The 27597-nt window shown below is 39.9% G+C and overlaps 1 protein-coding gene across 1 annotated transcript in view; it reads right to left on the bottom strand.

Moving 5' to 3' along the window:
- LOC136883389 (fringe glycosyltransferase) overlaps positions 1–27597 on the bottom strand; it is a 294226-nt gene that overhangs the window by 14153 nt on the left and 252476 nt on the right. Inside the window, exons 10-11 of the mRNA XM_067155661.2 lie at positions 7348–7442; positions 2394–2464 (exon numbers count right to left, since the gene is read on the bottom strand). Of these exons, the coding sequence (XP_067011762.2) occupies positions 2394–2464; positions 7348–7442 (166 nt within the window). The remainder of the gene's footprint in view (positions 1–2393; positions 2465–7347; positions 7443–27597) is intronic.

The following is a 27597-nucleotide window of genomic DNA, read 5'->3' as shown; positions in this document are numbered from 1 at the left end:
AAAGGTTATATTTTCAAAACAGCCAAACTTAACAGTTTTGATATAGAATTCCCAACTTTAACCAATAACAACAAGTAATAAGGCACCAGTAACAAAATTTAAGTCTAGGAACGACAAGATTTGGTGGTATAACAGAACTTAGGCTTCAAGCCTTCACATTACATTTTCTGAGCTCTCAGCTCCCAAACACATATTACCAAAGGGCAGAAATCCCCTTATTGCATGGAGCACTTGCTCCCACCTGGCAGTGTCAAGCCTCCTAGAGGCAGATATCCAAATACAAGGAAGAGCTGACCCGCTCTGAATTTTTCAAGCCTATCAAAGGCAATACCCGACTTCTACAAAAATTGCCATCAAGGCACAGCTTACATCAAATGAAACAGGGGTATCTTGTACCCAACCTACTGGGCCTTAGTAGAAAAATAACAGGTTACGTTAATGGCCCAAAATGCAAAATGAATGGAGGCGAGAATTTGCACTCCTACAAGAAACTTCTTAACCTAAGAGGCACTAGGCCGATGAAACAGGGGCTATTCCCAAACTATGGAGGTGACTCGTATACAGAAAAGATTTAACACATTAAGGAAGAGTAGAAAGACAGTTACGAATACGTAGTCACCTCAAATCAAAAATGACCGGGCGAGTTGGCCGTACGCGTAGAGGCACGCGGCTGTGAGCTTGCATCCGGGAGATAGTAGGTTCGAATCCCACTATCGGTAGCCCTGAAAATGGTTTTCCGTGGTTTCCCATTTTCACACCAGGCAAATGCTGGGGCTGTACTTTAATTAAGGCCACGGCCGCTTCCTTCCAACTCCTAGGCCTTTCCTATCCCATCGTCGCCATAAGACCTATCTGTGTCGGTGCGACGTAAAGCCCCTAGCAAATCAAAAATGAAGGGGAGCTCAAGAGGGTAAAGCACTCTCTATCCCCGTTTTACAGTTAAAGATATGTGAAGTTTTACAAAAGCGACGGCAAATTACATGTTTCAAGATAGGTTACATAGTAAAGGTTTCAGACCTTCCCCGCGGTTTAGACTGCTGAGCTAGCGAGAAATAAAGATGTTAAGTGGCCATTACCTAGTTGAAGAGCTGCTGCCGGATGAAAGAGGCGCTTCCCGCCTCCTGCTACACTTCCATACACTAGGCTAGATGTTGTTCGAGTGGCCGAGAGACAAGAAAATAAGCAGTTTTTATACTCTCGGGGAAGATTCGAGACCTTTCATGAATAAAACAGCCACACCCACAGGCTTTTATTGGTTAGCTAACAGTTACACCTCAAAATTGAAGAAGAAAGACACGATTGGTCAAAAATTAATTACAGAAAAATTTGATTGGCTAACTTCAAAACTGGCGGAAAGAAAATCTTAATATTGCCAACCCACAAATGAAAGAATGAAATTTAGTTATAGGAAAATTTATGAGTACAAAATATCTTCAAGAAAAGTTCTTTCACTTCGCACCAGCGTGCATGATCATAGTTTTTTAGTAGAGACATCTATAAGAGAATGTCCACACTTCCTGATCAATGGAAAACAAAACAAGTTGAAATCCACACAGTATTGACAACTTCGTAATCACAAAATTTATGGTAGTGACATCTTCTGAGAAACTAATGAGTTGATCCAGTTTTTGAAGTTCAGAGTTTCTCCTGTAGAGGAGTACTTATTGGCGGAAGATTTAAATGTGCGGCGTAGAGGTGTACCAACCGGTACAATAATAATAATAATAATAATAATAATAATAATAATAATAATAATAATAATAATAATAATAATAATAAACCAAAATAAAAATAATATGGCATTATATACTTATAATTGCAGATGCAAGGGTGTTGAAAAACTGTTCCTATGGAATTATTATCAGTACTGATCAAACATTTAAATGCCATACACACTGGCTCGGGACTACATCATGCACATTTCTTCACGATTAAATTACAGTTAATTAACTGTTTTCCGTGATTTGAAAAAGCCAGTATAGCCAGAATTTAATCACAGAAACATCTTAAACAGTTACCGAGAAAATGTCGAATGAGTAGGATGGACTTCTGAGTGCGTGACACCACAAGAAGACGTAGACGAACACATGTGATGTTGCCCAGCGTCTCCCTTTTCCATGCTCAGGGTTGGCCAAAATCTACATTTAAACATTATCCGATTCCCTTCCAACCCGGAATTCGAATGATCGTTATTCTACATTTCATGGATCCATGGTGAACTCTGGTGTCCATTTACTAAAATTTTTGAATTATTATAAATATTTTATTGTTTTTATCATTATTAGTAATGCAAAAATATTCAAATTAATGCTTAAGCATGGGGTAATAAATTTAATAATAGAATGGAGTTATTTTCATTAGCAACCACATGGTTGCAGTCATGTTTTACTTACCTCGTTTGATCTATCTGCTTTTCATACCCATCAATGTTAACAACATTCTCGTTTCTGTAGCTAAATGTGATCTGAAACAAAAACAATTATCATCATTAAATACAATTCAGAATAATGTTACGAGATTTACAGGACAGGTTAGTAGAAATGTCCCTGCTATGGTGATGGAGTAGGCCATTCAACCGAGTGTTGGGTGGTGGGAAATAACAGCGGCTTCGGGCGGAGGACCTCCTTCGGGAGGGTGATGGTCCCTTCTGAAACTCATTAGGTAGAGTCTGTTCTCCAGTTTAGGAGTGGCCTTATTTATTTATTTATTTATTTATTTATTTATTTATTTATTTATTTATTTATTTATTTATTTATTTATTTATTCCTGACTTACATTTGTGGCGAAGTTAGGGCTCACGGCCCTCTCTTACACTTAACCACTATAAACAATAAAATTAAAAATGTAAATGTAAAAGTAAGACATAGAAATTCTAAAAGGAAATAATACTACGGACAGATAATTGAAGACCTCGGGGGAAAATAGTGATAACCCTCAAATTTTAAAATTTTCAGTTTTTTGTAGTAAACAGCTCTATCTAACATTACGTTGCATGTTTTTAAAATCAAGGATCTAGTTTATTTAATGAGAGATGGCAGCACAACCCAGCTTCATTTTTATAACAAGCCACATGTCTCTGCAGTAAACAATGACAACCCACATTTCCAAGATGGCGGATCATGTTTCTAATTATGTGCTTTCTGCCAAACAAAATGTAATTTATGGTACAAAAAACAATGAAGTTGAGGAGTTTATAGATGGGGATGACATTTTAAAGGATCAGGAATATGTTGAAACCCAGGAATATTATGGAAGTTCATCTCGAAGTAGTGAACAAGTACGTTTTCGAGATGGCTAGCAGCTTTGTTTACCATGTGGTTCTGAGTGTGGGTTATAACTATTTACATGCTGTGATATAAAATACCTTTTGCAAAAGTATTAGCATTAGTATTTATTATTATTATTATTATTATTATTATTATTATTATTATTATTATTATTATTATTATTATTATTATTATTATTATTATTATTATTATGAAATCATGCTAACCCATACTAACTTATTAACTATTGTCAATATACACGTCCTTTATGTGACTTTGTGGGTTGTAACTTTTTACACTTGTTGATGTACCGGTACTATGCAGGTTACAATAATTAGTTTACCTGTTGTTTTCTTTAAAGTAATTGGGTAACTGCATTATATGACATTTAAAAAACTTAAGGAAATCTCTTTAACATGCCGGGTGGGTGGCTTAGGCGGTAGAGCGCTATCTTTCTGACCTCAAGGTAGCGGGTTCGATTTAGGCTTAGTGCGGTGGTATTTGAAGGCGCTCAGATACGTCAGCTTCGTGTCGGCAGATTTACCAGCACAGTAAAAACTCCTGCGGAGCAAAAATTCAGCATCTTGGTGTATCCGAAAGCAGTAAAAGTAGTTAGTGATACGTAAATGCAATAACATTATATTAAATTATTTTTCTTTAACTGAATTAATTTTATTAAACATAAGTCTACATTCATTTTTTTCTTCCTTTCCTAGGGCTGTAAGGAAAGTGCTTAACGAGTACCACCAGTATACTCTGAATTTCATAGTAGTTTGAAGTGTAGTGGTACAAACAGTACACAAATGTTCATTGATGAGGAGGATGATGAGTGTTAGATATGTCCAGTTGAGAGTGAGAAGGACTACTTAACTGATATTAATCAAAGTGTTTTCTTATTGTAATTGTGTTACTAACTTGTTTCTTTGTGTACGTATTTTCGTATATTTCACAGAGATGTTTTCTTGTATTGTAAATTGTTAACTACTTTATCCACAATGCATGTAAATAATTATAACCCTCAAATTGATAGGAACGTTCAGTGTTTAATATACTCTAATTCCCTATAATACTGGTTTTTAACACTTTTTTCTCCAGGATGTTATAAAGAAGGACTACATGTACAACTGACGTGAGTAATTTGTTTCAAAGGTAAAAATATTAGCAGTAAATATTTTTTGAAAATTAATTTCATTATATCACAGAGCTTACAAAATGAGGTTTATCACTATTTTCCCCCGAGGTCTTCAATTCTAAGACTAAGTTAGGCCTACATATCAGTACGGCAATTAGTGTGACAATACTACTACTACTACTACTACTACTACTACTACTAATAATAATAATAATAATAATAATAATAATAATAATAAATGAAGAAAATCCATTCACACAACAAACACACGATGATTCACACAACTCAGTTTTATGTTCCCAGGATAAACTTTCGGCAGGCAGATTTGAATTTATGAGAGGAAGTAAGGTGCCGAATGTCCATTGGGAGTGTATTCCAGAGTCTCGATGCAGTAACTAAAAAGGAATGATTGTAGGAATTCGTTCGACTTAGTGGAATTTCAAGTAGGGAACCAGAACGGGTACTAATTTCATGGGTATGTGGTTGTAAAACATCGCCCCAGGGCCAACCATGCCATCAAAAACATTTGGGACTACAGTAAAACCTCGTTAAGACGTTTCTGCAGAGGACAACAAAAATGAACGTGTTTAGCGAGAAAACGTACTACCGAATGTACGAATAAGAACTATCCAGGAGGGATACGGAAACACTAGTTACGATTTTTTCCGACATGAGTGCATTTTACGTCGTGTATCCGTGGGTACAGTGAAAACTATATCTACCACATCTCAAGATGAAACAAAAGTATTAAAAGGTGTGAAAAACGAGAGAGAGCAAATGTGAAAACCTTTTCTGCTGGGGATTACAAAATGACAAGAGCACTGAACGGTGCGAAAAACACCAAACAACAAATATGAAAACATATGCACGGGGGCCACTAAAAATATCCAAGTATTGTTGCAGATCACACTTTTTCTAAAACAAATGTTAGCAGAAGATTTATTCCGGAGCATTGAGTTATAAAACTTTATTTTCTTGTCACACTCTTAGACAATGAGTTGGAGGTTATATTCGGTCATGTGCGACTGCGACAGAATGACCTTGGCCGCCATTTTGATAACTTCGACCAAATCGAATCGATCGAAACGAAACTTGAACGTGTGAGTTCAACATTCGCGACCTTTGTCCGCTTAAAGATGCGGATGCCAGTTCACATTCTGAAAGATTTTAATGTTGTTTTCATTCGAAAGGAATTTCACATTTTCCATATCCATACCTACGCTATCACGCTAGTCAATTTCACACGATTATGTTCCTGATACAGATATAGGCTACCGGGTACTGTATCACGTGATAAAACTTCAGTGTACCACTCAACACAAAATCAATTTCTAACTTCTGAATGGAATACAAAACACAAATAGGCTCATTTTTCCCGTGAACACGAAACTGTGGCGACGGCTCTTACCCGGGTTGTAAATAACGTTTCTTTCACAAGGGATGACAAATAAAATTTTCACGGCTAGGAAAAATGTGATCGTACTCGTAGTAAGCGGTAATAGCGAAAATTCGTGATGCGATAGGTTCCTAATCCTGATATACCGTAGGTTACCGTATCACGCGACAAGCATTCGCTACACTTCACTGTACTACTTAACACAAAATACATTTCTAACTTCTGAATGGAATGCGTAATAACAAGCACAAATAGACTCACTGTGTTATTCAGCAATCTTGCTGCTTACCGGCAAGGAAAATCGAACATTCCTGAGCCTTACCAGCTTGCTCCACAAACGTGCAACTTATCCTACGAAGTTCAGGAATTTAAGGTCTTTTTCCGTAATCACGCAACTGTGGCGATGGATCTTACCCGAGTTGGAAATCACGTTTGTTTCACAAGGGATGACCAATAATATTTTCAAGGCTAGGAAAAGTGTGACCGAGCTCGATAGCTGCAGTCGCTTAAGTGCGGCCAGTATCCAGTATTCGGGAGATAGTAGGTTCGAATCCCACTGTCGGCAGCCCTGAAAACGGTTTTCCGTGGTTTCCCATTTTCACACCAGGCAAATGCTGGGGCTGTACCTTAATTAAGGCCACGGCCGCTTCCTTCCCACTCCTAGCCCTGTTCTGTCCCGTCGTCGCCATAAGACCTATCTGTGTCGGTGCGACGTAAAACAACTAGCAAAGGAAAAGTGTGATCGTACTAAGCGTTAATAGCGAAAATTCGTGACGTGATAAGTGAAGTATTTTTATATAGATTTAATATGATGAGAATCGGGACTTCGAATTTACGACGTGCTAAGCGGGATAACGTGTTAATGAGGAACGCACTAACGAGGTTTCACTGTACTTAAAAATATCAGGGCATTCCCTGGAAACAACTCACACCTAGATCCTCCTCTAGGTGTGAAAAATGGAGGAGGGATGCCGCACGAACCATGACAGAAGTAAAAGAAGCTAATGGACTTTCGATATAATTAGAATAGGCACATCTCCAGTACCACGCAACCCAATACTTAATCTGCCTGGTGGCATGTTAGGCCGATACTTCCATAGTATCAATTACTCCGAATCCTCCCTGCTGACTCTTTCTGTTCCCAGAAGTAACAGCATGTCAGAGGCGATATAGATTGTGCTGATGGCCATTCAGGGGGAGCAGGCTTTGGGGACCCCCGGACAAAGAAAATAGAATGTGGGATTAGAGGAAGTGAGATCCAAGAGACGAAATGGACAGGAAGCTATACCAGGTTAAAATTTTGAAATAAATCATAATCATGTGACTGTTCTGTCTGACAAGGTTTGTGCCCAGCAGTTTAAATGATGATGTTTCAAAAGACAGACACACAGAGGTAATTTAATTTTTATATATAGATTAATGGATTTGTATTGGCTTAATGCTAGCATTCAGTTTAATAGTTAATGAGAGAATAATATGTTTCAGATACGGAAACCATCGTGCCATTTTATTTTTATCCCTTCAAGCGATGGACATGACAGGTAACAACTCACTTGCTCATGAAAAGTATTGTTTTGTACGACATTCATGGGTTCGAGATGAGAGTGGAATTGGTCTATCACAGTCAGCGGCGTTCTCATGAGACGTTCTGAAACATACAGCAAACTGAGTTAACAATGCAACAAGAGGCCATCATCAGGGCACCCAAGTAGCGTGCACAACAAAGAATAAACGAAATTTTAGAAATTTCACAAGTTAAACACCTCAGAAGTTAACGACATTAACGATTAATGTATGTATGTATGTATGTATGTATATATGTATGTATGTATGTATGTATGTATGTATGTATGTATGTATGTATGTATGTATGTATGTATTGTACCAGGAAGGCATAGGCCCTGGCACATATGAGTTATAAAATCTTTATTCATGAGCGAACGGCTAAGTTACGACTTACGAACAGCTGTGCGAGAAAATGTTCTCGTCCCTACTGCGCTGCGTGAGGAAGACAGCATGAGTGGGGCAAGGCCGAGTGACGTCAACACTGCTTGTAGCTCACCTCCCAGCGGAAACGTCTCGAAACTATTTTTTAAGCTTTTCAACGACTGGACCAATACATATGAGACTAACACCAAATTGTAGCTCACATCTTAAAAGCACAACCCTGCAAATTTGAGAATAATCCGTCGAGTGGTTTCAAAGATATGACGAGTTGAAGTTTGGGAAGTATTTTCACCTCTCCGTCACCTGACTCAGAGTGCGGCTCCCAGCCGGATATAAATAGGTCGACGAACCGAGGGTACAGTCAGTGTATCTTAAACTCTACGATCATGACAAGACGTCAGTATGCTCCTTCACGCTTCGCGAGAGACATAAAAGTTACACACTAGAACTTTGAAAGTGTGCGAGGACGTCGCAAGTGAAGTTTCAGCCGCGTCGTGGAGTGTGAAATGTTATAAAATTTTCTCCGACTAAATCGTCATTGTACAAGATTTGCGAATATCTTAACCAAATGAATTTACAATGGAGACTGTGCATTGAAGTGTAATTAGGAAGTCAAGTGTCTAGTTTACCAGTTGACGGTATTGTGGACTTTATCAATCTCTCTTAATTTTGAACTTTGTCATTGACAGTAACAGCATACTAGGACATTGTGTGTGATAAACTGAACTTCCAATTTATGGCAATTTCATTAATTCTGAGACGCATTTCTCGCATACTAGTACGATTGTGAACTGTGTGAAATATAATTCCACTAAATATTCAACAAATAACAGGACTAAATGCGACTATTTTTTTCACGTATTTTCTCGAACTTTCGATTATTACCCTGAAAAACTAACTGAATGTTAAGGACTTTTTATGGCAATATTAGGTTATACGAACTCGTGTCATGCAAATTCATTCATAAAATCTTCTTAATCTATGAACACTGATATTCCAGAGACTGTTATGTGAGTGATATTAATAGCATTTTCTCAAGTGTTTCATGGACTGTAATGATTATTCTACGATTGAACCTAAGACACTATCAGTGACTATTATGAACTGTGACAGTGTTCAATTTTATTCTATAAACTGTGAGTTAAAGACTGTGTTTTCCATTTTGAAAATGACTGTAGGTCGTTACTGCATTAACTTGACTTATAGATCTTACTATAGCATAGACTGTGATATTCTGAGTCACGTATTTAACGTCGTAAAACAAAAGTGAGAATACGAACTATGCATTAAGACTTGTGTCAGTGTAAAATACCAATCTTAATGATAATTAAGAGTTCTACAACCCATTATATTGTGCCAATTGAACTTTTCGTGTTTCAACATTTCTCTTTAAAAGAACATCGGAAATCTTGGCGAAGTGTCGTGTTATTACACTGCGTAGAACGTCATTTCCAGCGTGGGATTAAACGTGGTTTCTTCAATCGTGATATCCAGCGAGGGAATGATCGTGATTTCGACGAGGGATAATAACGTATTGTCTTCACTGAATGGACGTGTCACGCTGCAGGTGATGAGTTCGAGTCTTGGCTGCACGCTGCAGAAAGTTCCAGTCACCAAGCCGCAGGACAGTACTTCATCAATCCTTACAAGCAGATTACAGGTGATATCAGTGTTTTTCATGTATTTGTTGAGTGAGTAATTCCACTTACAGTAGACACTAACTGACTTTTAACAAAGCACTCAATCATTTATAGTGCTACATTCATCAACAGAAAAGCGCTTCGTGTGAATTTTACTATTCCTAATAATTCAAGAAGTCTCCATGTCTTGTTTTGAACTGTAGATTTCTCTTTAAAATCTTTTATAAATTGAACCCATTTCATTTAGATGAACTATAGGGTTTGCCATAAAGCAAGTACACTATTTCATTTTCTTATAAAATCGATTTAGATGAACTGTAGGAGTATACAGCAATGTATTGAAAACTTTTATTTGAACTATCAGATTATTAATGGAAGTGTGTGTTAATATTTTGTTTAAACATCTTAGAAAAACGGTAGGTTTGCATCACAAGTGATGGACTTGGGTTTTACGCAATTTGGTTAAATGAAGTACTATGTGCAAAGTGTTATTTTGGAATTTAAAGCTATGTAGGAGATCCTAGATTAACTGTAGGGTGTTTACGAACTCAGAAATTTGGTATTCCTTTTGGACATTATTAACTTCAAGTGGATGTCTCAGAATATAACAGCGCCGATATTTCATTTTTGCATTGACTGAAAATTTAATTTTGACAATGCAACTGCAGGGTGATTTACATGAAAATTTCAATAAATATTGTCAAAACGATTTTACCATAATATCAGACCTTAATACAAATTCAACATGGTCGACGCATCGGTTGAATGTTGAATGTAAACAAACCTGTGATACATAAATATAACCCTCTGATTATCGTATTGAATGATACCGAACAAATTTAGATATATCATGTATGTATGTATGTATGTATGTATGTATGTATGTATGTATGTATGTATGTATGTATGTATGTATGTATGTATGTTAAGTCCTCAGCCCGAAGGCTGGTTGGATCCTCAAAAGCTCCACCACTAGCTGTCATAGATGGCCTAGACATCACTGTAGAGGTGTACTAGGGAAATGAGGAGTGAGGTAGTTTCCCGTTGCTTTCCTCACCGGGCCAGAAGTTGATATTACATATCAGTCTGACAAGCCCACTGAAATGCATGCACCAACCGACCCTATGAGCAACATTTTCACACCATTCATAACAGGGACTGGCTGCATAAGGATTGGCATTACTAGCATCACTCATACCTCAGTCACTTTCATATTTCAAAGCCAAGGATGACATTGAGACAGGTCAAAGAAAGTAATAAAAGTTGTTCTAGTCCATACTAGAAAACACAGTGTACTGTAAACACTAGGTCTCACCAGCAAAGCCATTAACGGTTAATATTAATCTAGAATTCACAATCCGATCGGAAGTATCTGGACACCCCTGGACCTTGGATGTCACGAGACGCGGGCCCATCAGTGTAAAAGGAGTTCACAATTATAGGTGTATGGTTCTCCCCCTGTATAGAGTTTACATTTAAACGTACATTATGAGTGCAGGACTAGTTTCGATCCTCTGTTAGGGTCATCTTCAGCTGCTAAATGTATCATGAACATATCAAGACAAATACATTAACATATAAATATTTCACTATTTAAGATATGTACAGTTTTAAACTATAGTGATAATAACACATATTAACGTCCTAATCACATATCTCAGTTCGTTCAAGATATATTTTCACAACTCCACATAACAGTTGCAGCAGTTTACACAGAGTATTTTTGATTCAAAATTCACATGAACAGAATTTAATGTATTACTGTCTTGATATATTTAGGCTCACGATACATTTAGCAGCTGAAAATGATCACAACAGACGATCAAAACTAGTCTTGCACTCATAATGGACTTATAAATGTAAATATATATAATTAACACTATACAAATTTCATTCCAGCAACACTTTCCAATATCATTTCATTTAATTTCATCTGTCATTCAATAAATTATTGCCCCAGAGGAGTGCGACGGACTCCAAGATTTTGCTAGTTGTTCTCAATAAAGATTTTTAAGAGCACATAAAAGACAAGAAGGGTTATGGAGCGTATTATAGGATTCCTTAAAGAAATATTTCCAGTCTTAGCATTGGCATGTGATTAAATCCCACATTTGCTAGTAAAGTTATCAATGCTTGTGCACTACTTTATAACTTGTCAAGAGGACATGCAGAAGGGTGAGGAGATTCCAGTCCAGGCTCAACAAAAACTGCAATTTCCTTACGATCACTCAGTCTGAACAGACTTTGTGATGACAGAATAACAACTAAAGACAAATATTATGGCCACCAAACAGGGTAGTGCTTTTTATTTGCTTTGAAGTCTGTGGATGAGCCATAAAAATGTTCCCTTCATCATTAACTATATAACAATCATTGTTTGCTATGCAAAAATTTCTGTACATTTTCAGCGTACTGCTCCTCTTCTTCCAGCACCTCAATACCAATTGTGAGGAGCAAATGTTTAATTTTAAATTATTTTTCCTTTTCTCACACCTTGAACTCCAGTTTAGAAACTTCAAGTTGGAGCTTTCTTTTCTTTAGAGATTCTGTTTCTTTAGCATTATCTGGGTTCTAAACAATTACGCTCTTCTTAACAGCACCCATAAAAAGGAGAATTGTAAGATAAAAGTTGAGTAAATAGCTACCATACGCAATTTATATTGGCTAAAGTTTAATAATTTATTCACGTTATCTATATATTGTGACATTTTAGGTCTATTGTAATTGGCAGTGAATTTTATGTGACCTGACTGTACGCCATGTGTTCCGCGCAGAGTGCTTGCGGCGGAACCCAAAGGGATGACTTTCTTCTTTTCTTTTTGTATAACCTGTTGAGGGGTGGAAGAAAATGATATCACCGCAAGAGAAGAAGGGAAAATTTTAATACTGCTGAACTCTCTATCCACGAGAAGTATTACATTCAAAATCGTTCGTAATATCACAACTTCAGATTCGAAGTCTTAATAAACATTCTCCAACAAGTGTGCATAAAAGTTTTGAGATCACACTTCACGAAGGCATAAATAATAGTATTTAAATTAATTAACAAGAAATTAGGGGACATGTTAATTACAACGTCGAGGAATTCAGGATGTCAATCGAATCACGAGGTATGACGTCAGAGCTCAGAATATAAGTGGCGAACCGAACTAAAATTTTCTTACTCTCGCTTATCTGCTGGCTACGCGCGTTGTTCAGAAGCTCACTGCGCAGGGAGGTCGTTTATAGACCTGTACAGCAGTTACTTGCACCACGAGGAGAACAGTGTAATTTCTTGGCAGTTTAACGGACCATCTACAGTCATAGCAGACGTCAATAGTGTCTAGGAAGAAAGTACGTATCATTACATGTCAATTGTGAAACCACGAGTGGGGAATTTATACTAATATTTTCGCGAAAGTTTCAGTACACATCAAGCAGTACCAGTTCGATACCAGCCAAGGCAATGAAGACCTATAGTAAGAAATTCGTGTGCCCCGGAGACATTGCCCAGATCAGGATGCAGTACTAAAAGACAGGACCAATGCCGACAGCGTCCTAATGCCATGAATCCAGCCTAGAAGGAGGCCAGGGTCATCAAGACATCCAAGTTAAGTCGACATTTCATTTATACTGGGACTTATATGTTCTATGCAGCTGCAATAAGTAGTTAACTTTCTTCTTGAAGGGATTATTGATTGAACCGTAGTTTGGGTAGATTTCTAGTATCTTTACCGTGCCATTTTCTTGTGTTATACGAAGCTGAATTTGTATTTTATCCTACTATGTGATTTTAAGGTGCGTGATGACGGTATGTCAAACTCAACGCCCACGCGGGTTTCAATAAGTCATGTCATCGGACAAGTATCTGGTTTAAATGTCAGCCATCGGCTATCCTTTAAGGAATATTACGTTTCCATTCAATTACTATAATATTGAGGATTGTGTACGCGTGATATTTTTATTCTTCGGAATTTATTTCTACTATATTTTACTGAAAGTGTTTGTTATATTTTTCATGAGGGAGCAGGCTCATCTGACATATTAATGCTACGCTAACGATACGGATAGCTTTTATGGATCAGATTTCATACTTTTAAGGGAGGACATTGTCTGATTATTATATTTATGTGTGGTTCCAGTCATTTATGAAAATTTTCCCGTGATATTTTGGACGGATGTGGCGAATTATTTTTGATATTGTATCTCTCACGTTGTGCCCTGTGGAGAAATGTTGCATGGATTATGGTGATTTTATGTGCTGTTTGGGGCGAATCTTCGCGTCTCTATGATCAGAAGCACATGTAATCTATTTTCCGCGATATTGTGTGCAATGATGAATGGATATTTAGGAAGAATTTATCGTCATTTTTTATGTATTTGCGAGTAGTTGCTTTCGTGAGAGAACCATAGGTGATAGCGTCTTCATAAAATATTATTGAACCACGAGGTAAACCACATGTCCTACAACATAAAATTGAGTGTATGAAATGGTTAGAGCCTTTTTGTCATACTGGATGAGCGTCATCATAATAATAGCAAAATCGTAGCTGTATAATATTACTCAATTCCTCGATATTTGATAAATTTTGGTAACGTCCTGAGTTCGATGTAGATATTGACGATATTGTCAGTCTCCATTACCCAGACTACTTGTACCGGATGGATTACTTCTATATGCAAACCATTATTTATGGGAGTCTTCCATTTCCATAAAATGGACGGGTAACGTGTGGACATGTGTGAATATTTGTAAAATAGTATCCTCAATTGTAGTTGGTCACAATTCTTTCCTTGGTGGATGATGATAACGGGAGACTTATTACGTGCATTTTTATTTTGTTATTTCCACAGGTTGAGTGATTTTATATTTTATTGTAAATTATTGTTGTGTGTGTTACCATCGTTGTTCTGAGTTTCGGCGTTGTGTTAAGGTCACGACACACGGTCAAAGATTTAATTTAACTTTTTTCTTTCTTGCTTACTTTTATCACGTAAGGTCATGTGTATTCTGAGGTTACGCTGAACAGATAATCATTGAAATGTCTAGCTAAATTGGAGAAATAATTAGCAAGTGAAATTAAGTTTAAGAAAAAAATTTATTAATTTATTGTATTTTCATCTTTTTGACCAGTCATGTAACTTAAGCATTTAAAATCTTGTTGCAGATTTTCAGGCATGATTTGACATGCGTACGAGCATCATTCTCTAAGAAAAATCAAATTTAACATTCAAAATAATATTCGATAGAATATGACTTTATGATAACAAATTTTGTCAGAATTAATAAGAATTCATTAACATGTACCATCCCCTTTGCTTTAATTTTTTGGATATACAGCAAGGGTTAACATAAAATTAAAATTTTTAGTGATCATCTCACACAATCATAATTCTTAAAAGGACGGAATTATTTTGAAATAAATCATCCACCATTAATTTGTATTTCGATGGTTCATTATTTACTGATGTCTGCCCATTTCCTTGATCCACGCCATTTTTTATGGAACATGTCAATCCCTTACTGAGCACCCCTAAGGGTGTCTTGTGTCTTGAATGTGTTAGTCGTGGTTTAAACGGCAGTATATATAAAATAAGAGTTTTGTCCGTACATTGCTCAGAATTTGAAAATAATGGTATTTTTGTATCGGTCATGTCCTCAGTAACAAGGAAATGCACATTTTTACTTTTCCATAATTTCTGTCTGTCTGTCTGTCTGTCTGTCTGTCTGTCTGTCTGTCTGTACATGCATCACGAGAAAACGGCTAAAGAGAATTTAATGAAAATCGGTATGCAAAGTCAGGGGAAGAGCCACTACAATCTAAGCTATAAATTATTTTACTCACACTGAGTGAAATGGTAGTTTAGGGGAAGGCCTACAATTTAATTCTCAAATATTTATATTATTAGTGGTCCTATCGATAAATACTACATAACTGAAGTTATATAGAATTGAATTTCCGATCATTTATGTTTTATACATTGTTACCGTACCGGCTATTAACACATATATTCATTAATTTGTATTTTTGTTGCTAAGTCCAATTCAACGCCGAGCCACGAGAAAATAGGCTAACAGAATTTAAGAAAAGCGGTATATAGAATCAGGGAATAAAAAACTACAGTCTAAGCTACAATTTTATTTACCCTGCGTGAAATTGTAGTTTAGGGGAAGGCGCCGAAAATTTAATTTTTTAATACCTATGTTATTGTTCCTATCGAAAAGTACAACATAACGAAAGTTATAGAGAATGCACTTTCTGATCATTTAAGTTTTATTAAGTTTTACAGTACTGACTATGATAAGAGTGGTATTTCAGAGTCGGAAGAAAACTAAATGTGAAAGCCTACAATATCGAAAGTGCATAAGATATATCAACAATAACATTACATTGACCACTGTTTGTTGTAATGTTGTTTGTCTCTTATGCAGCCATTCAACTACGATAGATGGGATTACTGCTGCGTACTGCGTACCGAGTATAACAGCCAGACTGAATATTGGCGGGAAATAGCTTCAAAACTTTCTTATTTAGCATGTCATTCCTCTGGTTCATACATTTTCTGATACTGCTGGTAAGTAACACACTGGTTCATCATAGTATTCCAGCTATTCTATCCCTACTCTGACGTGCTTTTTTGAATGAGCAGTGTGCTCACTTAAGGCGGTGGTTGACTTAGTGGTGGTAGTATGACCTGGTCTAGAATTAAAATTTAGGCCTATTCCAAATTATAGTACCACAATTCAAAATTCAACCCTGAAAAGAGCCGTTTCTTGATGATGATGATGATGCTTGTTGTTTTAAGGGGCCTAACATCGAAGGTTATCGGCCCCTAATGGTACGAAATGAAAGAACAAAAATTTCAAAGGCATCCCCTGACCAAAATAAAAATAAAATATGTCATGAAGAATGAATGGATGGACAGGAACCCAACAAAACATAAAACAAACAAACAAACAAAAACCAGTGGATCAGAGTCAAAACAGATCGAAAATAACATTATTACCGACCAAGGAACGACTTATAAAGCACAATGATGCTTGGTGTCTAAAGGGGGTGCAAAATCCACGTCTAAGGCCCCACAGAATGGTACAAGTCACGAGTAAAATAGAACCATGGTATGTGTCATGTTGGGGTATTAATCAGAAGTAGCGAAGACTCACAGTGTTCCACAAAAGATGGTACTACTCACAAGTATTGCAATACGTACAAGTAACGCAGGCCTATGGTGTGTCTCACACAATGGCGTAACTCATAGCCAACGCAAACCGAAAAGGTTCCCCACCTAGGTGTACTAAACACGGGCGCCGGTATTCCCGTGGTGTTCTTCACATAGTGGGTACTAATCACAGGCAACGCAGACCCACGGTGCTGCTCATATAGTGGTACAACTCACAGGCTACGCCCAGACCCGCGGTGTTGCTCACATGGGTACGACGCACGGGTACTGGAATCCACCAGGCCAGGCTTTTACTGCTACTAATCACAAACCTATTTCGTACCAAATTTAGTGGTACTACTCGCAAGTACTGGCAACCTATGCTGTTCTCCGCGTGATGGTACAATTTAAAATTAGTTTCATGGTTCTAATTCAGTCAGCACTTGGTCGCCTCTTTTAGTCGCCTCTTACGACAGGCAGGGGATACCGCGGTTGTATTCTACATGTGCGTCCCCCACCCGCAGGGGGTAGTGTGTTTGGTCCGCGAGAGGTATTTTATTTACCTCAAGTCCGCCGGCAAGCCGGTTAGGACCCCCCTATCCGCCACCTGGGACGTGCCACGTGGGAGTATCACCTCTCCCCTGCTATACCAACGTAGCAGGTTCGTGGGGGCCGTTTCTTAATAAGGGCTTCTTCTTCTTCACTTTTATTAAAATTTTACATTCATTTTATTCCAAATTAGCAGTGAAGAGGGGGTTTCTCCTCTGGCTTGGAGGAAAAATTTGCCTCCATGGCAGTTAGATTGTTCCGCTGTCAGTGTAGCGAATTGAGATTTCACGACTCATCGGGTATTCCTAGTTAACAGATTAGTAAAAGGGTATAGGTTATGCCCTGGGACTCTCCACTATTCGACACTCCACACCCCACCACCACCACCGAAAAAAGACTGAGAGTGTTCACGCATCACGTCTGTGTGCGGGTTGGTCATTGCAGCTCTGGAAGTTTGGACTGTTAGATCGGCTACTATAGCAACTCTCCATTCATCTGGTATAGCTCCTTCAACCAAACAATAATCAAATAAGTACTTCAGATATGGTACTACATCCCAACCCATTGTCTTTAGTATATCCCCAGAAATCTTATCAATTCCAGCCGCTTTTCTAGTTTTCAACTTTTGTGTCTTATTCTAAATGTCATTGTTATCATATGTAAATTTTGATACTTCTTTAGCACTAGTCTCCTCCTCTATCTGGACATTATCCTTGTAACCAACAATCTTTACATACTGCTGACTGAATACTTCTGCCTTTTGAAGATCCTCACATACACAATCCCCTTGTTCATTAATTATTCCTGGAATGTCTTTCTTGGAACCTGTTTCTGCCTTAGAGTACCTATACATACTCTTCCATTTTTCACTAAAATTAGTGTGGCCACCATTTATGCTTGCCATCATGTTATCCTTAGCTGACTTCTTTGTTAGATTCAATTTCCTAGTAAGTTCCTTCAATTTCTGCTTACTTCCACAGCCATTTCTAACTCTATTTCTTTCCAGCCTGCACCTCCTTCTTAGTCTCTTTACTTCCCTGTTATACTATAGTGGATCTTTACCATTCCTTACCACCTTTAAAGGTATAAACCTGTTTTCACATTCCTCAACAATTGCTTTAAACCCATCCCAGAGTCTGTTTACATTTTTGTTTACCGTTTTCCACCGATCATAGTTACTTTTTAGAAACTGCCTCATTCCTGCTTTATCAGCCATATGATACTGCCTAATAGTCTACTTTTAAGACCTTCCTTTCTATCGCATTTATTTTTAACTACGACAAAAACAGCTTCATGATCACTAATACCATCTATTACTTCAGTTTCTCCATAGAGCTCCTCTGGTTTTACCAGCACCTCATCCAGGATATTTTTCCCCCTCGTTGGTTCCATCACTTTTTGAATCAGCTGTCCTTCCCATATTAACTTATTTGCCATTTGTTGGTCATGCTTCCTGTCGTTCGCATTTCCTTCTCAATTGATATCTGGTAAATTCAGATCTCCCGCTACAATCACATTCCTTTCCATGTCCCTTCCCACACAACTGATTACCTTATCAAATAATTCTGAATCCGTGTCTGTACACTCCAATTATATCAAGCTACCTATTATCTTTAGAAATGAGCCTTATGTTGTAAGTCCTCCGCTCTCTTCGCTCTGCGCCAGCCAGCCGCACGCACGCAAGCGTGGATCATTCGAGACTCGACGCGCAGTCTTCAGTGCGCGTGTCTGTTACGTCGTGTGCAGTATATAAGGAGCTCCCCGTCTGTCACTCAAGAGGATTCTCCCCAGTGTCCTGCTCCAGAATACACTGAACGTCGAACTCGGAGGCTACTCCTCTTAAAAATGTGTCTCGACCAGGTGGACGGAATTCTGGTAGTATGAGGTTTCACCTCAGGTCACTACTCCACTTTCCCGTTCCTTCATCCATGTCGAGCCCCGATGTTGTAAGCCACACATCCCCAAGCTCACTCAAGCTCCGACACACACATTAGATTCTCTAATTGTGAACATAGCTTTCATTTAGCACAAGCTTATGAACTCAGACACTTCAAGTTAGAAGGAACTCTCTTAGCTAATCTATGCTAGTGCAAATGATAGTTTTCAACTATCACGAACTATATCTTTCCCAAGAACTATCTTTTCAAGATAGCAGTGAGTGTAAATACATTCAGAGTGTACATAGTGTATAGAAACAGAAACTCTCTCAAGATTAATCATCTACTTTGCTTCAAGACAATTTAATGTTTTATTCCTGTACATACTGTAGAATTCTGTGTGAAGCAAATAAATAAGTTGTGTTCTTGTAAACCTTATCTTGTTTACAACACAACTCATTGGCGACGAGGTAAAAAAAAGCTACGTGCCATCTGCCACCAACACATTGGCGACGAAGTCAAACAGTGGCCAGTGTGTCGCCTACTCATTCGAAACGAGGTACAAAACTGATTACATTCTGTCGTCCACTCATTCGCGACAGGGCAACAAACTCTTACAGGATATAGTCCACTCATTGGCACAGTGACACTATACTCCGTAACTATCACCACTCCACATTGGAACCTGTACGGCCTCTACCAGCAGTTAGCCTTTTCTACAGTGCAACTATTAGCCTCCTTCGAACTACGGACAGTCAGCCGACATTCCCAGGCTCTCTCTCGCTCGCAGCACCTGTTCGGCACGCTTCAGCTTGCTTGCTCTCTCACACACTCCCAGCTGTTCCGGTGAAGGTCTCGCCTACAGCCAGCTTAGTACACGCTGCTAGCCAAGTTCTTTTCTCTCACGCATCTCAACATGGCTGCAGCCGAGCAGCTAGCTGCCGTATTGCAAGCTCTACAGCAGCAACAACAGCAATTCATGCAGCAACAACAAGCGGCATTGCTCACAGCTATGCAAACTCTTTCTGTTTCTACACAGCCCTCTGCAATTCCTCCATTCTCTGCTTTTGATCCGGCTAAGGAAGAATGGTCAGTCTATTTCGCCCGCCTACAGCAACATTTCATATGCCATTCCGTCACGGATGACAAGCGCCAACGTGCACTATTTCTCAGTTCGGTTGGCAATGCTACGTGCGAATTACTACAAAAATTAAGTCCAGAGGAGCAACTCTCTGAAGTGCCGTTCGCACAGCTCTTGGCCCGTATCACTGAACACTATGCTAAAGCCCCGCACATAGTGGCCGCTCGCTACAATTTTTTTCAGAGCAGGAAGCAACTGCATCAGACTCGTGCTGAATGGATAGCGGAATTGCGAGGTCTAGCTAAACCCTGCCAGTTTATATGTTCCAAGGACGGTTGTGGTACGCCCTATACCGATTCCCTCATTCGGGATATGGTCATTCTGCATACTCCTGAGGACAAAGTTCGTTTTGACGCTGTCAAGAAGAGTAACCCTTCTTTAGAAGACGTCCAGCATATTGCTACGGTAGGTATACGAACTTGCTACCAAGACTGCGGCAGAAATAGCTTCTAAACACGAAGTCGCTCAAGTCTCTACTCCAGCCCGCCAGTCCTCTGCTACCTTGAACCGCGCAGCCAAGTCGCTCTCTGCCAAGCATTCTCGCCCGGTTTCCTCTCGTTCTTCTCCAAGGAAGCCCACTTCTAAGAGCAAGTCGCAACTCCTGCCTTCCTGCAGAGGATGTTTCAAACACCATGAACGTCGTGCCTGTCGTTTTTTCAAAGCCACTTATGAACGATGTAATAAAGTAGGACACATCAAGACTGTATGTCAGAGTTCGCTCCGCCCTGTTAAGACTCCTGCAGCGCGCCCGAAGCATATACAGCCCCGACAGGACATGGAAGTTGATCAGATAAATCTTATTCTTCCCACCAAGAATTCTCACAAGATCATCGTTCCTCTATCATTCTCTGATCGCTGTCGATTTTCAGTTAGACACTGGATCACCTGTCTCTATCATTAACCTGGCTACATATCACGACTTAGGTTCACCTTCATGCTCTCCAGCTGACATCCAGCTTGTTACATTTAACAAACGGAAGATTGACATTAAAGGCCAAATCACGCTTCCCGCCAGTTATAAAGGTATTCGGAAGGTCATTCCACTACTCGTAGTCAACTACTACATCGCATCGAACATTATGGACATGGATCTCTTTAATTTATTCGGCTTCCAGATTCATGACAACATCAACGTAGTATCTACGTTGCAACCTACTTCTGATATTACGGCTCTCCTCGAGCAGTTTCCTGAAGTCTTCGACTCTACGCTCGGAACCGCCAAAAACTATACAGCTCACATACAGCTGAAATCGGGAGCTAAGCCGCGCTTTTTCAAAGCACGTCCAGTACCCCTGGCACTTCAAGACCAGGTCACTAAGGAGTTAGAAAGATGGGTAGAAGCTGGAATAGTGGTACCAGTCAATTCCAGTCAATGGGCCACTCCACTAGTTGTCATCAAGAAACCTGATGGCAATATACGACTTTGTGGTGATTCCCGATCTACGATCAACGCACAAATCGACACAGATATATTTCCAATTCCCCGTCCAGAGGACTTATTCTGTCGTCTAGCTGGTGGACAATTCTTCTCTAGAGTGGATCTTAAAGAAGCCTATCTACAGCTACTTTTAGACGAAGAATCCAAGCAATGTCTCACACTCAACACTCCTATCGGACTGCTCCAGCTCCAGCGTCTCCCGTTCGGCGTCTCTTCCTCAGCTGCTATTTTTCAGCGCTATTTAGCTCAACTCACCGCCTCCATTCCCGGTTGTGCTAACTACCTTGATGATATTATTGTGACCGGCGCAGATCATCAAGAACATTTCCATAATCTGCGCCTCCTTCTCACGAAGTTGAAAGACAATGGCCTACGAGCGAATCTCACTAAATGCACTTTCTTTCAGCCGCAAGTTCACTACCTGGGACGCATTCTCGATAAAAACGGCATTCAACCTAGTGAACAGAATGTCTCGGCGATTGTAAACATTCCTGTACCACAGAACATCAAGCAGCTCCAATCTTTCCTAGGCAAGTTCATTCCCCGCTTCGCTTCAGTTGCAGCTCCATTAAACGCCTTTCGCAAAAAAGGTGTTAAATTTCAGTCGTCTCCGCAATGCCAACAGGCCTGGCAAACGATCAACAAAGCCCTTGTTCAAGCTGTTAAACTCACTCATTTTCAGCCTGGCAAGCTCATCACGCTAGCTACTGACGTATCAGATTACGGCGTCGGCGCCGTTCTCTCCCAGAAGGATCGTCACGGACAAGAACGCCCCATCGCCTTTGCTTCGAAGACACTTAATGAGCATCAACGTCGGTACTCCCAGATAGAAAAAGAAGCTTTAGCAATCATCTTTGGTATTCGCCGTTTCAATGAATATCGCTATGGCAACCATTTCCTGATCATTACTGATCACAAGCCTCTAGTACACTTATTCCATCCTGGTAATAAGATCCCTGAGCATTCCCTCAGAAAGCTTCAAAGATGGTCCATGTTCCTTTCTGATTATTCTTATCAGATCACCTATCGTGCCACATCCCAGCATTGTAATGCTGATGCCCTCTCTCGCTTACCAGTCGGTCCTGATACCGCCTTCGATTCTCAAGAATCCGAATGTCTTCAGTTAGACGTAGAACTCGAAGACACCGTATCCACCTTTCCTATTGACGCTACCTGCATTGCTAAAGCTACGGATAAGGACAGTACACTGGCTACGGTACGTACTTACATCCGCAATGGTTGGCCCCTTCAGAACAAACTTCCTGCCCACCTTGCACCTTATCATCGTATTCAGCATCGTCTTACGACTCGTGCCGGAGTTATACTCCTCGAAACCGGCACCACCTTCCGAGTGGTTATCCCACCTACTCTACAGACACAAGTTCTCGACTTGTTACACCAAAGTCATTGGGGTATATCCCGCACTAAGCAACTGGCACATCAACACTGCTACTGGCCTGGTATTGATGCCGCCATCGAAAAGCTCATCCGCCATTCACATCGATTTCGCAGGTCCTTTCCTCAATTCCATGTGGCTCATCGTCATAGATTCTCTATTGAACTTTCCGTATGTAGTGGATATGCATTCGACTATTACTACAGAAGCTACCATTCGTGCTCTTCAGAAAATATTTACAACTGAAGGCTTACCTCAAGTCCTAATTTCTGACAATGGACCGCAATTTACAGCTACTGCTTTTAAGAACTTCTGTACATATAATGGCATTCGCCATATCCTATCACCGCCTTTTCGCCCTCAATCTAATGGTGAAGCTGAACGCTTTGTACAAACTTTCAAGAAAAGTATGAAAAAAGCTGTCTCTTCAGGCTTAACTAAAGACCAAGCATTGTTACAACTCTTAAGCAACTACAGAACTCTGCCCGGCGCTGATAATGTCACTCCCGCACAAAAGCTCCATGGACGACCTCACAGAACTTTACTTTCTCTGTTGCAGCCTCTTCCGGCCCAGCCTAAGACCTCGCCAACAAAGTTCACCGTCAACGACAGGGTCCACATAAGGACATTTAAGTCAAACCCGCTCTGGTTACCTGGTGTCATCCGCAGATCTTTGGGCCATCGTCTCTACGAGATTCGGACTGCTGAGAAACACATTTGCCGCCACCAGGACCAGATACGCCTGCGCTACCGTCCATATCCGGCTATTGATTCTCTTGTTAAGCCAGATAAATCTATTGCTGAACAAGCTTTAGACCATTTAATAACCATGGGTTCCTTTCAGGACGATGCAGCGCCACTCCGCCCAGTCACAGCTCCGGACAATACAACAGAGACGTCAGAAGCTCCTACCCAGCATCGTAGCCGCCGCCAGCGCCGCCGCCGCTTCACGCCGTATCGGCGTATTTAGGAGGGGAGGGTGCTGTATGTCCTCCGCTCTCTTCGCTCAGCGCCAGCCAGCCGCACGCACGCAAGCGTGGATCATTCGAGACTCAACGCGCAGTCTTCAGTGCGCGTGTCTGTTACGTCGTGTGCAGCATATAAGGAGCTCCCTGTCTGTCACTCAGGAGGATTCTCCCCAGTGTCCTGCTCCAGAATATACTGAACATCGAACACGGAGGCTACTCCTCTTAAAAATGTGTCTCGACCAGGTGGACGGAATTCTGGTAGTATGAGGTTTCACCTCAGGTTACTACTCCACTTTCCCGTTCCTTCATCCATGTCGAGCCCCGATGTTGTATGCCACACATCCCCAAGCTCACTCAAGCTCCGACACACACATTAGATTCTCTAATTGTGAACATAGCTTTCATTTAGCACAAGCTTATGAACTCAGACACTTCAAGTTAGAAAGAACTCTCTTAGCTAATCTATGCTAGTGCAAAAGATAGTTTTCAACTATCACGAACTATATCTTTCCCAAGAACTATCTTTTCAAGATAGCAGTGAGTGTAAATACATTCAGAGTGTACATAGTGTATAGAAACAGAAACTCTCTCAAGATTAATCATCTACTTTGCTTCAAGACAATTTAATGTTTTATTCCTGTACATACTGTAGAATTCTGTGTGAAGCAAATAAATAAGTTGTGTTCTTGTAAACCTTATCTTGTTTACAACACCTTACACCTAAAATTTCATGTTTCTCATGTTTAACTTTTTCGTAGCTTACAAATTCTTCTTTCACCAGAATGAATACTCCCCCTCCCTCCATTCCTATCCTATCTCTACAATACACACTCCAGTTCCGTGAGAAAGTTTCTGCATCCATTATATTATTCTCCGCCATGATTCAACTAGTATTACAATATCTGGTAAATATATATCTATTAAATTACTTAATTCTATTGCTTTCTTTACAATACTTCTACAGTTCAACACTAACATTTTTATGTCATCCCTACTTGATTTCCAGTTCCCTGTTCCCTTATCACCGCTTCCTAGGCCACACTGTTTCCCTGAATGTACCTGCCTATTACCCTTCCAAACAAATTTCCTAACTTATACGTACTGTGGTTTAAGTGAAGGCCATCTGAGCGCAGATCCCTATCTCGTATCCACCCATTAGGATCTAGAAATTTCACTCCCAGTTTCCCCCATACCCACTCCATAGTCTCATTTAAATCCCCAATCACCCTCCAGTCAGTATCCCTTCTACAGAGAATTCCACTAATAACAATCTCCGCTTCCTTAAAATTCACCCGTGCTGCATTTACCAGATCCCACACATCTCCAAGTATGTTGGTACTTATATCAGCTTGCCTTATGTTGTTGGTACCAATGTGAAACACTGCCACCTTCTCCTTCCCCTCCTCCCTCTCTTCTACTTTCCTCAACATCTGCCTGAACCTAATTCCTGGATAACACTCTACCCTGGTTCCCTTTCTTCCACACACTTTCCCCACATGTCTAACGATGGAATCCCCCATGACCAGAGCCTCAACCCTACCCACCTCATTTGATCCCCTCCCCTCCTGGTCAGCCCTATCTTTCCTGATAGCTACAGAAGCTACTTTCACCTCCCTTTTCTCCTTCCCATGACCCTGTTCCACCTGTCTTTTTCTATCCTCTACTCAACATTTCCATTTCCTACCTTTTCCCTTCATCCTACTTCCACACATCTCAACAACAGTTCCCTGTCCTTCATCTTCCCTCTGTTGCTCTACCTGGAGTGACTCGTACCGATTTCGCACAGACACCTGTCCTGAATTCTGATCCTGAATACAGCCCTTAGCCTGGAATCTCCTTCCTCATAGAACATTAGACCACCTGTCTTCTACAACTCCCCACTTTCCTTTCCGTCCCTCTTGTACACCTACTGTAAACTGTACATTGTTTGAGAGAGTCCTATCTTCCTTCCTGTCTTCTGTGAGAATCCTAATTATCTCCCTCAAACTCTCCAACTTCTCCCTCATACCCCTCAATGCCTCGCCTGTTGCCACTCATCTCCGTTAGATACAATTACTGCTGCGTACTGAGATATTTTTTAAAAATTTGCCTTACGTCGCACCGACACAGATAGGTGTTATGGCGACGATGGGATAGGAAAGGGCTATGAGTGTGAAGGAAGCAGCCTTGGCCTTAATTAACGAACAGCCCCAGCATTTGCCTAGTGTGAAAATGGGAAAGCACGGAATACCATCTTCAAGACTGCCGACAGTGGGGTCTGAATCCACTATCTCCCGGATGCAAGCTCACAGCTGCGCGCCCCTAACCACACGACCAACTAGCCAGGTCGTACCGAGTGTAGCAGCCTGCCTGAATATTGGCAGGAAGTAGCTGGGGAGTTAGATAATTTTTCTTTTTTAGCATGTCATTTCTCTGGTTCATAAATTTTCTGATACTACTGGTACGTAACACACTGGTTCATCATAGCATTCGAGCTATTCAATCCTTACTCTGAGGCTCTGACTGGAATGAGCAGTGTGCATACTTAACGGAATAAAGGCAGAGGAGTGTTCACGGCTGTCTGCGGCCTGGTCATTCCAGTTCTGGAACTTTGGACTGTTAGATCGGCACCGTAGTACTGTTCGTTAAAACTGAGAAAATGTGTGTTTTTTCATTTGATCGAGTATTTTATATGATAACATTGCTTTTAACTGCTACTTTCCTACTGACGTTTTTGTAATGACCTATGATGACTGCAGTTAAGAAAACCACAAAGTCAGTCTTTCTGAAAATTCCATAGCGAAGCACAGGTACATCAGCGACTTTTTAATATTTGTTTGAATTGCATCAACACATGGTCAATAAGTTCACTTGGATCATTTCTAGCGTGGTCAGTATGTTCATTTGGATAATTTCTGCTATCTACACGATGCAAAATTATATTTAGGAATCATGAAAACCTGTGAAATCTGCGATATGTCTTTTGCCACGAGATGTCTGGTAAAGAGACAAAAGAAAAAAATACAAGTACACAAGTTGTCATCTGAATCACTAAAGTGTGGAATCATGAAAACCTGTGAAATCTGAGGAGATATGTCTTTTGCCACGAGATAACTGGTAAAGAGACACAAATTACAAGTACACAAGTTGTCATCTGAATCACTAAAGCGTGGGCGGCCCCATGAAACTGGATTTACTTGTAAATCTTGTAGCTAGGAAACATCCAGCTAACGAGAGTTGCGGGGACATCCAAGCGTCATACATTCAGTCAGAAGATGCAAAATTCATATAGTCTGTTCTGGTAAGTGCTGATAATTTCCATATTACGAGCTGAATAGGATAGAGGTAATGGATTCGTATGTTCTTACTCAAAGGCCTGTCTTTATCATTTCAGTGGTGAACCGTCTGTATATCACTGTGAATCACCACGAGTTGAGCCAGCATGTGTTGCGTGACCACAGTGAATTAATTCTTGAAAGATGTTCTATCACAGAAATGTCTTTCGGCAACATGAAAGGTAGGAAGAATGTTCAAACATTGTATCATAATAGTTATGCAACAGATCTTCATATTCATACACTGACTGACAGAGCAAATGCAACACCAAGAAGGAGTGGTGTTTGAGTAGGCCCTACTGTCCATACAAATCATGAACAATAGTTTTAAGGGGAGGTGGTACCCTCTATCTTTGCAATGCTAATTTTACCTACTTCAGGTACACATTTTGT

The sequence above is a fragment of the Anabrus simplex genome, chromosome 11, assembly GCF_040414725.1.
Source record: "Anabrus simplex isolate iqAnaSimp1 chromosome 11, ASM4041472v1, whole genome shotgun sequence".
Classification (NCBI taxonomy): domain Eukaryota; kingdom Metazoa; phylum Arthropoda; class Insecta; order Orthoptera; family Tettigoniidae; genus Anabrus; species Anabrus simplex.
This window is presented reverse-complemented; position numbering and strand designations above follow the sequence as displayed.